The sequence below is a fragment of the Trematomus bernacchii genome, unplaced genomic scaffold (genome assembly GCF_902827165.1).
Source record: "Trematomus bernacchii unplaced genomic scaffold, fTreBer1.1, whole genome shotgun sequence".
NCBI classification, from domain to species: Eukaryota; Metazoa; Chordata; class Actinopteri; order Perciformes; family Nototheniidae; genus Trematomus; species Trematomus bernacchii.
Window position 1 is genome coordinate 347,134 of NW_022987752.1, and position 11,868 is coordinate 359,001.

Here is an 11,868-nt window from a genome sequence, read left to right on the forward strand (position 1 = left end):
GGCAACAACACGGAACTGATGGCTTTCTTCGAACCTTTTTAAATGAGCTCAGTTTGTGTTATCATGTAACCTTTAAAAATATCAAATGTAGAGAAAACACACGGAAATAAAAAACATAAAATACCAAGTTTGACAAAATTACATGGATGCGGCGTTAATGGGCTGTCGGAAATTAGGGAAAGCATGATTATTGTTTAGTAATCTTGTATAAAATGATACATAAACGAGATAAACACAACACAAAATAAATGTAGAAGTCCTCGCCAACACCTGAACTAAATATAAATAACAAATCAAATCAAATTATATTATTTTGCACTTAAAAGTAGGAAGTTAGGTTTTTTTCTGCATCAAATCGTTGAAGTTCGGACTTTCAAATGAGTTCGTGAACGCAACGAGTTCAACATGGCGGCCCAGCGGAGGAATTTGATGCAAAGCGTGAGAAAAACCTCCTTTTAAACCTTCTTTATTACTTAAATATTGATGTTAAAATACCCATAAAGAGTGTTTAAGTCTCCCTTATCTCCCCATGTGGTCGGCTGGGTTTGTCTTCTTCTGTTTGTCGGTGTTTAAGGATGCTAATGACAGCTAGTTTAGATGAGTTTTTCTTGTGGTTTGCTAACAGTTAGCTAGCTTTGCTAACTTTAATGGGATTTATTAGTGTCTAAAACCCAGGAAAAGTCGACTTATTTAACTAGAAATAGGATGAATAAACTGATTATGTTACGGGGTTTAACTGTCCACATCTCGGTGTATGTTTTATTCATTTCTGAGACTGCTAATCGGTTTACCTTTTAGGCTTTTTCCTCCTAAACTTTGCTCTTTGTGATTGTATTCCTTATAGGGCTGTGGTTCTAACTACTCAATGTAGAGACAATGACAACGATATTAGGTGAAATATCCTTTAATTAAACCTCGTTGTAAACCGTAGTGATTCTTTATAGTCCCATAAACAATCACAAAGTACAAAGATTATGAGGAAAATACTAAACATTTTAAGAGATTGTGAGTCTCAGATAGGTGTAACACATTTACCGAGCGATGAACAGTAGTAGGAGGTTTGTCTATTTCCTGTGTAATGGCTCTTTTTCTAAGGATTATGATTGCATTTTAAAGTATTTTCTCATATTAGGGTACATACAGGACTATAATGGATCACTGCAGTTCATAACGAGGCTTTAATTAAAGGATATTTCACTTAATATCTTTGTCTGTCCATTGAGTATAGAACCAGAGACCTGACACTGAGAGAGAAAGTATCAGAGGGAGAAGTACTCAGATCTTGTACTTGAGTAAAAGTAGAAGTACTCAGATCTTGTATTTGAGTAAAAGTAGAAGTACTCAGATCTTGTACTTGAGTAAAAGTAGAAGTACAGATACTCGTGCTTAAAAATACTCCGGTAAAAGTAGAAGTACTGACTAAACTTCTTTACTCAAGTAAAAGTAAAGGAGTATGGGCTTTGAAATGTACTTCAGTAAAAAGTACCCATAACTAGCAGCTGTTTTAAAGAGTACCTGACCTCCCTTTATATTAATAGAACAATAATGTCATTGTTAGCTAATGAATGTTGAACAACGGCAACATGACAACGTTTTCATTGGTCCCTCTTCTTTAGAGAAGACCAGGAAATGATGGATACACGGATCGTGTTCAAATCAATAGGCACGCAATGACTCTAAATAATAATGATCACGCCACCAAACACACATTCAAACTAAAGGAACCAGCCTGTTTGGGAAATGTGAGAAGTAGAAAGTACAGGTATTTGGGTTCAACATGTAAGAAGTAGAAAGTACAGGTATTTGTGTTCAACATGTAAGAAGTAGAAAGTACAGGTATTTGGGTTCAACATGTAAGAAGTAGAAAGTACAGGTATTTGTGTTCAACATGTAAGAAGTAGAAAGTACAGGTATTTGGGTTCAACATGTAAGAAGTAGAAAGTACAGGTATTTGGGTTCAACATGTAAGAAGTAGAAAGTACAGGTATTTGTGTTCAACATGTAAGAAGTAGAAAGTACAGGTATTTGTGTTCAACATGTAAGAAGTAGAAAGTACAGGTATTTGTGTTCAACATGTAAGAAGTAGAAAGTACAGGTATTTGTGTTCAAAATGTAAGAAGTAGAAAGTACAGGTATTTGTGTTCAACAAGAAGTAGAAAGTAAAAAGTGGTCAGAAAAATAAGTAGTGGAGTAAAGTACTGATACCAGAAACATGTAGTTAAGTACAGTAACAAAGTATTAGTACTCCACTACTTCCCACCTCTGTCGCTCGGTATATGTTTTACTCAGTTCTGAGACTTAGAATCTGTTGACCTTTTTAGTATTTATATTATATATCTTCCCCTCTCAGCATCAGAGCTGGACAGACGACCTGCCGCTGTGTGAGATGTGTGGCGTCGGGACCGCAACAAACTGTGTGTACGGCTCGGACGGGAAAGGAAGTCAGATCCATCCCAACGAGGACGGACACCTGCGCTTCAGGTGAGACGCTCTGAGACACGAAGCTCTGAGACGCTCTGAGACTCAAAGCTCTGAGACACGAAGCTCTGAGACTCAAAGCTCTGAGACTCAAACCTCTGAGACACGACGCTCTGAGACACGAAGGTCTGAGACTCGAAGCTCTGAGACTCGAAGCTCTGAGACTCGAAGCTCTGAGACTCGAAGCTCTGAGACTCGAAGCTCTGAGACACGAAGCTCTGAGACTCGAAGCTCTGAGACTCGAAGCTCTGAGACTCGAAGCTCTGAGACACGAAGCTCTGAGACTCGAAGCTCTGAGACTCGAAGCTCTGAGACACGAAGCTCTGAGACACGAAGCTCTGAGACACGAAGCTCTGAGACTCGAAGCTCTGAGACTCGAAGCTCTGAGACTCGAAGCTCTGAGACTCGAAGCTCTGAGACTCGAAGCTCTGAGACACGAAGCTCTGAGACTCGAAGCTCTGAGACTCGAAGCTCTGAGACACGAAGCTCTGAGACACGAAGCTCTGAGACACGAAGCTCTGAGACACGAAGCTCTGAGACACGAAGCTCTGAGACTCGAAGCTCTGAGACTCGAAGCTCTGAGACTCGAAGCTCTGAGACTCGAAGCTCTGAGACACGAAGCTCTGAGACACGAAGCTCTGAGACACGAAGCTCTGAGACACGAAGCTCTGAGACTCGAAGCTCTGAGACACGAAGCTCTGAGACACGAAGCTCTGAGACACGAAGCTCTGAGACACGAAGCTCTGAGACTCGAAGCTCTGAGACTCGAAGCTCTGAGACTCGAAGCTCTGAGACTCGAAGCTCTGAGACACGAAGCTCTGAGACTCGAAGCTCTGAGACACGAAGCTCTGAGACTCGAAGCTCTGAGACACGAAGCTCTGAGACTCGAAGCTCTGAGACTCAAAGCTCTGAGACTCAAAGCTCTGAGACACAACAGAGAAAAGCTTAATCTACCCACCAGCGACAGGCAGTTACACACTTTTAGGGACCGCAATATCCATTTCTGACAGATGATAAGATGCTTGTTGTTGAGAGAATAGGATTGTCTAAAGGCAAGGCAAGGCATTGAAAGACATTCAGAGCATAAAACACATTAGAAACATTAGAAAGCAAAGATAATAAAACATGAATAAAGGTCACAGTGTGAGATGTGAACAGTTTCATTAAAAGCAGCTCTTCAGCCTGGATTTAAAAGTAGTCAGAGTTGCAGATATTTGGAAATACCCCTCACCAGATTCTCACATTCCTCTCCCCCTCGTCTTCCTGTGAAATTATAGTTCTTTTCACACTTTTCTAACGATTGGAAAATAAAATAATGACCGTGTATTCCAACAGGTGATGCAAACGATTTCAAACAAACTTTTTCCTCCTTAAAGGGGACCTATCATGCAAAATGCACTTTTGTACGTCTTTTCTACATGAATATGTGTCCCCGGTGTTCCAGGGAACTCACCAAGTGTCAGAAAACACAACCCTCTCTATTTTCCTCCATACCCAAATCTCTAAAAAAGGGGCTGCAACGGATCTGATAAAAACTGATCCAGATTTGAACACTGTCCTGACGTCAGGACGGTGGCGCTACGGCTATTGGGCCAACTCCACCAATCAGGAGGAGACAGCCACGGCCATTGCCGTTTGAAAGCGCTGGAGACGCTGTAGTACATATGCCAGGCCTGTAGATGGTGCTGTTCTCACTGAATCAGCCCTTGCAAAAACAGAGCTAAAAAAGTGCAAATTGAGCGAAATGAGGCATGGCTAAAATGCATGATCTGTTTGGTATTTTGAAAAAGAAAAAGTATAAATATGCCTTATATAGGTATGGTCCTACACTATATTATTCAAATATAGCATGATAGGTCCACTTTAAACTGATACTAAAAAGACAAATAAAGAACCAAGCTATAGTGTCACACGCTGCCAACAAATCAAGGTCTAATGACCGTATGCTTCAATCAACAACGCCACTAAGCTGGAGTAACACACTCCAATTAAATAAATAATACACATGAACTAAGGGAGAGGCTCCGACAACACTCATCAAACAGAATGACGTCATGCACCATCTTGTCAGTTCACAGGGACGAACGCAAAGACAAAATACTACATCTATGAAATGTTGAAGTTGCTGAGATCACGTGCGTATTCAGGCTCCGACAGTAGTCGCTGTGCTCACAACACAAACATGTACCTTTTCCGGCGTTGTGTCCGCCTCTTTCGTATAGCTCTTTCCATACATGAGGCGTGTGGCGCAGTGGATAGAGCCTTGGTGTTGGGATCAGGGGAGAACAGGTTCAAACCCCACTGCAGTCAGCATGTCGTTGTGTCCCTGAGACACTTCACCCCAAAGTGCTCCTGTGGGGATTGTCCACAGTATTGAGTATGTAAGTCGCTTTGGATAAAAGCGTCTAACAAGTGACATGTCATGTAAAGCATCACATGCAGCTCGAAGTGGGGGGTTGCTAATCAAAAGCTAATCCAAAAAGATGTGTCTTTAGCCGGCGTTTCAAAATGTCCACTGGTTGGTCGCATGCTTACGATGTGGCACTACGTTTTTAGAGAAGGACGACACGGACACAAAATATTAGGGCTGTGCAATTCATCGTTTTTTAATCGCAATTACGATTTTGGCCTGCCACAATTACAAAAACAAAATAATCGAAAAAAACGATTATTTTGCTTTGCTTGGTTGTGACCGGGCACTGCAACATATTTGATCTAATTTATTTTATAGTCTAATTTATTTATCATATTTATATATGTTTAGTAGCTTGTGGAAGTGCGCTCCAAAATATTTGTTCTTTTTTTATTGGTATTTTTATATAATTTATTTAAATGTATCATTTATTTAATTGATTGGTTTTTCAGTTGAATGATACGTTCAGGGTAATCAACAGTTAAACAGATACTGTTCAAATTATTATTTTAATTTGTTTTAAAGTTCAATAAATTGACGTTTTCAAAGTCAATGAATAATCGTGATATCAATTATTGACCAAAATAATAGTGATTATGATTTTTGCCATAATCGCACAGCCCTCCAACATATGAAGGACATTAAAGCAGGGTCTCTGCATGCACAGAAACACTCCTCCTGTCGGTCTTAAGGGAGGATTGAGAGGCATCCCGTCCAGCAAACGGGACATTTACCTTATTATTACAACAGAGAAAGTGAGGAGAATAGACTTAGATATTTAAAAAGAACTAAGTATGCACATGTTCCTAATACTAAGACACACAATGGGTAAAAGAAACAAATGGCAGATAGGTACAGCATGGTGAATTGCTGGAGGGGATATTGCACAACGTGTGGTATCGTTATTGCACATCAGGGGTGTTACAGTCAATAAGACATGAGTCTAGTTTTTCAGGACATGTGTGGTGACTGACATGCTGGGTCATGTTGCTGCAAATATCCATGCAGTGAAGTTTAAAGCGTCTGCACTTCAACATTGAAAGGAACTTAAACATAAGATATACAAATTGTTAAATATTATATGTTTACTGTGTTATATTTAGTTGTTTAGTCAAAACAAATCACACAACAATGAAAATACTTTTCAATTGAAGGATGTTTTGTATTTGTACCTTCCCTTAACTTTCCTGCAGTTGTTTAAGTTGTTTCTGTCCTCCACCAATCAGAGGCGAGGACGGCTGCTTCCTGTACGGAGTTTTTAACGGTTACGACGGCAGCAGAGTCGCCAGCTTCGCCTCTCAGTGTCTGACGGCTGAGCTGCTGCTGGGTCAGCTCAACTCCTCGCACTCAGACAGCGACGTGAGACGGATCCTCACTCAGGTGCGTTCATTGACCTCATCTCACCTGGTTCAACCTGGACCCGTTGTTCACATGTTGTTATGAAAAAGTGACCAACGGTTAGTGTACGTCCACTAAAAGTTATATAAAGGGAGGATATGAAAGAGAATGCACACCTGCCTGTACATCTTAATACAGCTCCAGCACTTAGAGTATTGTGTTTCTCAGAACAAGACATTTTAACGCTTTCATCGTGACAGGCCTTCGACGTGGTGGAGAAAAGTTACTTTGAGACGATCGACGACGCTCTGGCCGAGAAAGCTAACCTGTCCAACTACCTGCTGCCACACAACGAGGTACACACACACACACACACACACACACACACACACACACACACACACACACACACACACACACACACACACACACAGCATATTGACGGACTTGGCTGAGAATTGGGAAGAGGGGTTTCTGTGCTTGTTCCATAGAAACTGCAGATTTGGACTTCGCAGTGAGCTAATGCTCGTCCATTGATATGTTATAACCGGCCTGTTTTCATTAGATAAGCTGCTCTTTTCTTTATTCCTGCCATCTCTTCTCCTCACTTAACCCCTCCTTTCTCTACCTCACACTGTAGAGAGGTGCAGGAATGAGTCCTAAACCCATTACGGTTCTCTAGGCATGTTTTTCTTTTGCGTTCTGGTTGCGTCACATCTTCGTTCATTCCCTCTTTATCCCCTAAAGTCTGGCTAACGATTGTTCTTCTCCCTTTGCCTACTTTTTCTCTACCTATTATCCTCCCTCCTCCTCCTCTTCCTCCTCCTCTTCCTCCTCTTCCTCCTCCTCCTCTTCCTCAGAACTTGTCGTTCCACCAGCTCTCCTCTCAGGGTCAGAAGGTTCAGGAGCGTCTGAAGGAGTTGGAGCTGGAGGTTTCAGGAGGAGCAACAGCTGTGGTGGCTCTGATCCTCAACGACAAGCTGTACATCGCCAGTGTTGGTACGCACACGCGCACACGCACACGCACACGCACGCACACACACACGCACACACACCCCTGGTCTCCCAGCTGTTTTGAGCTTCTTGCAGTGTTTTGTATTTGCAATGAGACATTATGATTTAATACTTCTACAAAAGTTATTATTCAAAATATTTGTTTATTCTTCATATTTCTAGCGCTGGGAAATATGTTTATGGCTTCCTAAGAATTTCTACATGTTCCACTTTTTGCTGCTTTTCTCCAGTAGATGTCAGGCTAACACAGGTTTAGGACTTGCTTTTAAATATCACAATCACAGAGTTTCCTTTCAGTTTGTGTGTGATAGACTATTACATTTATATATTTGTAAAAGTCACATCAACTGTTTGCTATAATGTAAACACACAAAGGCTCTTTTTTTATATTTCATTCAATGATTATTCGTTTTTTTAAGGTTATATTTTTCAAAAACTGGTTAATTTCAAGTATAAATTGTACACAAAATGACCTGTTAAACTGGTATTTAATAATACCTTGAAGAGATACATCTTCATTATTATCTATAGTGACATCCAGGAGTTGGTTTGTAACATTACAGCGATATCAAGTTACTTTTGTTGAGAAGAAACTTTAAAAATAAACTGGTATTTAGTGGGATATTTTAACTAATAACACCGTAATGTTGAGCACAACTTCCCTTGTGTAGGATTACTGTGCATCAGAAGCGATATCTACCTTCCTCTGTAGAAATAACCTTTTTAAAAATCCATTATAAGCAGTTGTGAATTGATTTATAATCTCAGAAGATAAGAGTCTACATTCGTACATTAATTGATTTTTCCCTTTTCTCACATTTCTCCCTCTGCTCTTTTGCTTCTCCTCCGAGACGACGCTCGTTTCTATTTTTAGTATAAACTGAGACGGAGAGCTGTGATTGGGAATATTCCAGTTTATCTCTCATCCTTGTGCATCAAACTTAAAGTGGACCTCTTATGCTATATTTGAAAAATATATTGTAGGGCCATACCTATACAAAACATGTCTGTGAAGTTACAGAGACGATAGGTTGGGACGCGTCACGTGTGCCGGAGACGATAGGTTGGGACGCGTCACGTGTGCCGGAGACGATAGGTTGGGACGCGTCACGTGTGCCGGAGACGATAGGTTGGGACGCGTCACGTGTGCCGGAGACGATAGGTTGGTACGCGTCACGTGTGCCGGAGACGATAGGTTGGGACGCGTCACGTGTGCCGGAGACGATAGGTTGGGACGCGTCACGTGTGCCGGAGACGATAGGTTGGGATGCGTCACGTGTGCCGGAGACGATAGGTTGGGACGTGTGCCGGAGACGATAGGTTGGGACGTGTGCCGGAGACGATAGGTTGGGACGCGTCACGTGTGCCGGAGACGATAGGTTGGGACGCGTCACGTGTGCCGGAGACGATAGGTTGGGACGTGTGCCGGAGACGATAGGTTGGGACGTGTGCCGGAGACGATAGGTTGGGACGTGTGGCGGAGACGATAGGTTGGGACGTGTGCCGGAGACGATAGGTTGGGACGTGTCACGTGTGCCGGAGACGATAGGTTGGGACGTGTCACGTGTGCCGGAGACGATAGGTTGGGACGTGCCACGTGTGCCGGAGACGATAGGTTGGGACGTGTCACGTGTGGCGGAGACGATAGGTTGGGACGTGTGTCACGTGTGCCGGAGACGATAGGTTGGGACGCGTCACGTGTGGCGGAGACGATAGGTTGGGACGCGTCACGTGTGCCGGAGACGATAGGTTGGGACGCGTCACGTGTGCCGGAGACGATAGGTTGGGACGCGTCACGTGTGCCGGAGACGATAGGTTGGGACGTGTGCCGGAGACGATAGGTTGGGACGTGTCACGTGTGCCGGAGACGATAGGTTGGGACGCGTCACGTGTGCCGGAAACGATAGGTTGGGACGCGTCACGTGTGGCGGAGACGATAGGTTGGGACGTGTGTCACGTGTGGCGGAGACGATAGGTTGGGACGTGTGTCACGTGTGCCGGAGACGATAGGTTGGGACGTGTCACGTGTGCCGGAGACGATAGGTTGGGACGTGTGTCACGTGTGCCGGAGACGATAGGTTGGGACGCGTCACGTGTGGCGGAGACGATAGGTTGGGACGTGTGTCACGTGTGCCGGAGACGATAGGTTGGGACGTGTGCCACGTGTGCCGGAGACGATAGGTTGGGACGTGTCACGTGTGCCAGAGACGATAGGTTGGGACGTGTGTCACGTGTGCCGGAGACGATAGGTTGGGACGTGCCACGTGTGCCGGAGACGATAGGTTGGGACGTGCCACGTGTGCCGGAGACGATAGGTTGGGACGTGCCACGTGTGCCGGAGACGATAGGTTGGGACGTGCCACGTGTGCCGGAGACGATAGGTTGGGACGTGTCACGTGTGGCGGAGACGATAGGTTGGGACGTGTGTCACGTGTGGCGGAGACGATAGGTTGGGACGTGTCACGTGTGGCGGAGACGATAGGTTGGGACGTGTGTCACGTGTGGCGGAGACGATAGGTTGGGACGTGTGTCACGTGTGCCGGAGACGATAGGTTGGGACGTGTCACGTGTGGCGGAGACGATAGGTTGGGACGTGTGCCGGAGACGATAGGTTGGGACGTGTCACGTGTGCCGGAGACGATAGGTTGGGACGCGTCACGTGTGCCGGAGACGATAGGTTGGGACGCGTCACGTGTGCCGGAGACGATAGGTTGGGACGCGTCACGTGTGCCGGAGACGATAGGTTGGGACGCGTCACGTGTGCCGGAGACGATAGGTTGGGACGCGTCACGTGTGGCGGAGACGATAGGTTGGGACGCGTCACGTGTGCCGGAGACGATAGGTTGGGACGCGTCACGTGTGCCGGAGACGATAGGTTTGTTTTCTGACACTTGGTGAGTTCCCTGACACACCGGGGACACATATTTATGTATAAAAGACATCAAAAAGTGCATTTTGCATGATAGATCCCCTTTAAGTCTTACAGTTATGGAATTTATTCTTTTTTGTCCATTTCTGTTCAATTAAAGGTGCAGTATCATGTGAACGGAGATCTGCTTTAAGGACAAAGTCAAACGCAGTCCTTATTCTCCCGCTTTTACCTTTAATCCTTGAAGAAACACTATGTTTTTCTCGCGTGCCTCTAAGGTGACCAAAGAATACAAATTTAGATATTTGTATATAGTTTTTCATTTGTTAAACCCGACCCTTTTTACTTAAAGAGGCCCTCTTCTGCTTGTTGTGGTGTTCCCTTTCCTTTAGTGTATTTTTTAGGTTTTAGTGCATGTAAATGGTCTGCAAACGCTAAAATCCCTGTGTTCCTTACAGAGTGTCTGCTAGAAAGAGAGAAACAGAATCAGAAATCTTTAACCTCTTAAGCCCTGAGCCTGTTTTTCAGGTCTCAGGCTCGAAAATGACATTCCCAGAACAAATGACCATATCTTCCCTTCTAAAAGGGTTAAATGAATAATCTTTTTTCTCAAAGTAATTATAAACCTGTGAGTTGGATGTAGAAGAGTCAGAATCAATATAGATGTTTTTTATTTTAAAGTAAATTCAGATTGAACATAGTAAAAAACTGTAAATTATAGTGTCCGTCCAAAAAAAAAAAAAAGTACTTATAGTGAAAACTACCCTTGGATGATGGGTTAGTAGACTAAAAGCTTTAGGAATCCAAACTATAACATATAATAAGTACCCTGTATCAAGATTGATGCAAAACAAGTGACATTTGACCTTTTTTTAGAGAGGTTTAGAAAAAAAAAAACACCTTTTGGGTGGATTTGCCGTTTCTCTGGAACCCATTGGTCGATTTTGGTGATTGACACCTCCTTTGAACCGTTAGAGCCAATAGAATCGAAGGGGAAGTTCCACATACACACACACACGTTACCATTGAGGAGGAGTGAGATTTACGCGCAGCAAGTCGAAAGCTATGTTATGCTCTGTAAACTGAAACCGAGGCTCAAACTAGTAAATATGAAGATGATCATAAATCATTTCAAAGTGACACAGACACATTGGATTCACCTTCAGCTGCGTTTTTATCGTTTTGATGCCATTGAAGACAACTTTTGATCAGAACAACAGCTAAGGTAAAAAGCTTCCTCGGTGAAGCTACGTGTTGTGATGTCTGTTTTCGTTTCCCCGGATTGCTCAGTGATGATACTAATATTTCCCCGCCTGCAGGGTCACAGGATTTAATGGATCACACATTATAAATAATACAAATCAATACAAGGAAGACACCTCAAGTAGCAGTATTATAAAGTGGAACATGTAGATAGCGGACAGATAACAGTATTCAAAGTGTGTATATATACTGAGTTTTATTGTACAGTATGTTACAATATTAAATAGTGCCCATAAGAAGCAGACAGTAATAATAATCATAATGAAGAACATCTGCGCATTCAAGGTTACATGGGGTGAGTTACCGACACACACTCACACACGCACAGAGGAGCCGCTGTTATTCCACAAAAGTATTTCTTTTCAGGAAACTTCCTGTGTGTGTGTGTGTGTGTGTGTGTGTGTGTGTGTGTGTGTGTGTGGTGTGTGTGTGTGTGTGTGTGTGTGTGTGTGTGTGTGTGTGTGTGTGTGTGTGTGTGTGTTGTGTGTGTGTG

General features: G+C 43.4%; 1 protein-coding gene across 4 annotated transcripts in view; it reads left to right on the forward strand.

Moving 5' to 3' along the window:
- The first annotated feature begins 387 nt into the window (after positions 1 to 387).
- tab1 (TGF-beta activated kinase 1/MAP3K7 binding protein 1) overlaps positions 388 to 11,868 on the forward strand; it is a 24,655-nt gene continuing 13,174 nt past the window's right edge. For 2 of the 4 annotated variants that reach the window (XM_034148239.1, XM_034148240.1), the window contains exons 1-5: positions 392 to 438; positions 2,351 to 2,481; positions 6,118 to 6,271; positions 6,490 to 6,585; positions 7,108 to 7,228. In XM_034148239.1, the coding sequence (XP_034004130.1) occupies positions 406 to 438; positions 2,351 to 2,481; positions 6,118 to 6,271; positions 6,490 to 6,585; positions 7,108 to 7,228 (535 nt within the window). In that variant the 5' untranslated portion in view covers positions 392 to 405. Of the gene's footprint in view, positions 439 to 2,350; positions 2,482 to 6,117; positions 6,272 to 6,489; positions 6,586 to 7,089; positions 7,229 to 11,868 lie in introns of all 4 variants that reach the window. The other 2 variants (XM_034148241.1, XM_034148238.1) reach the window with 2 other exon arrangements.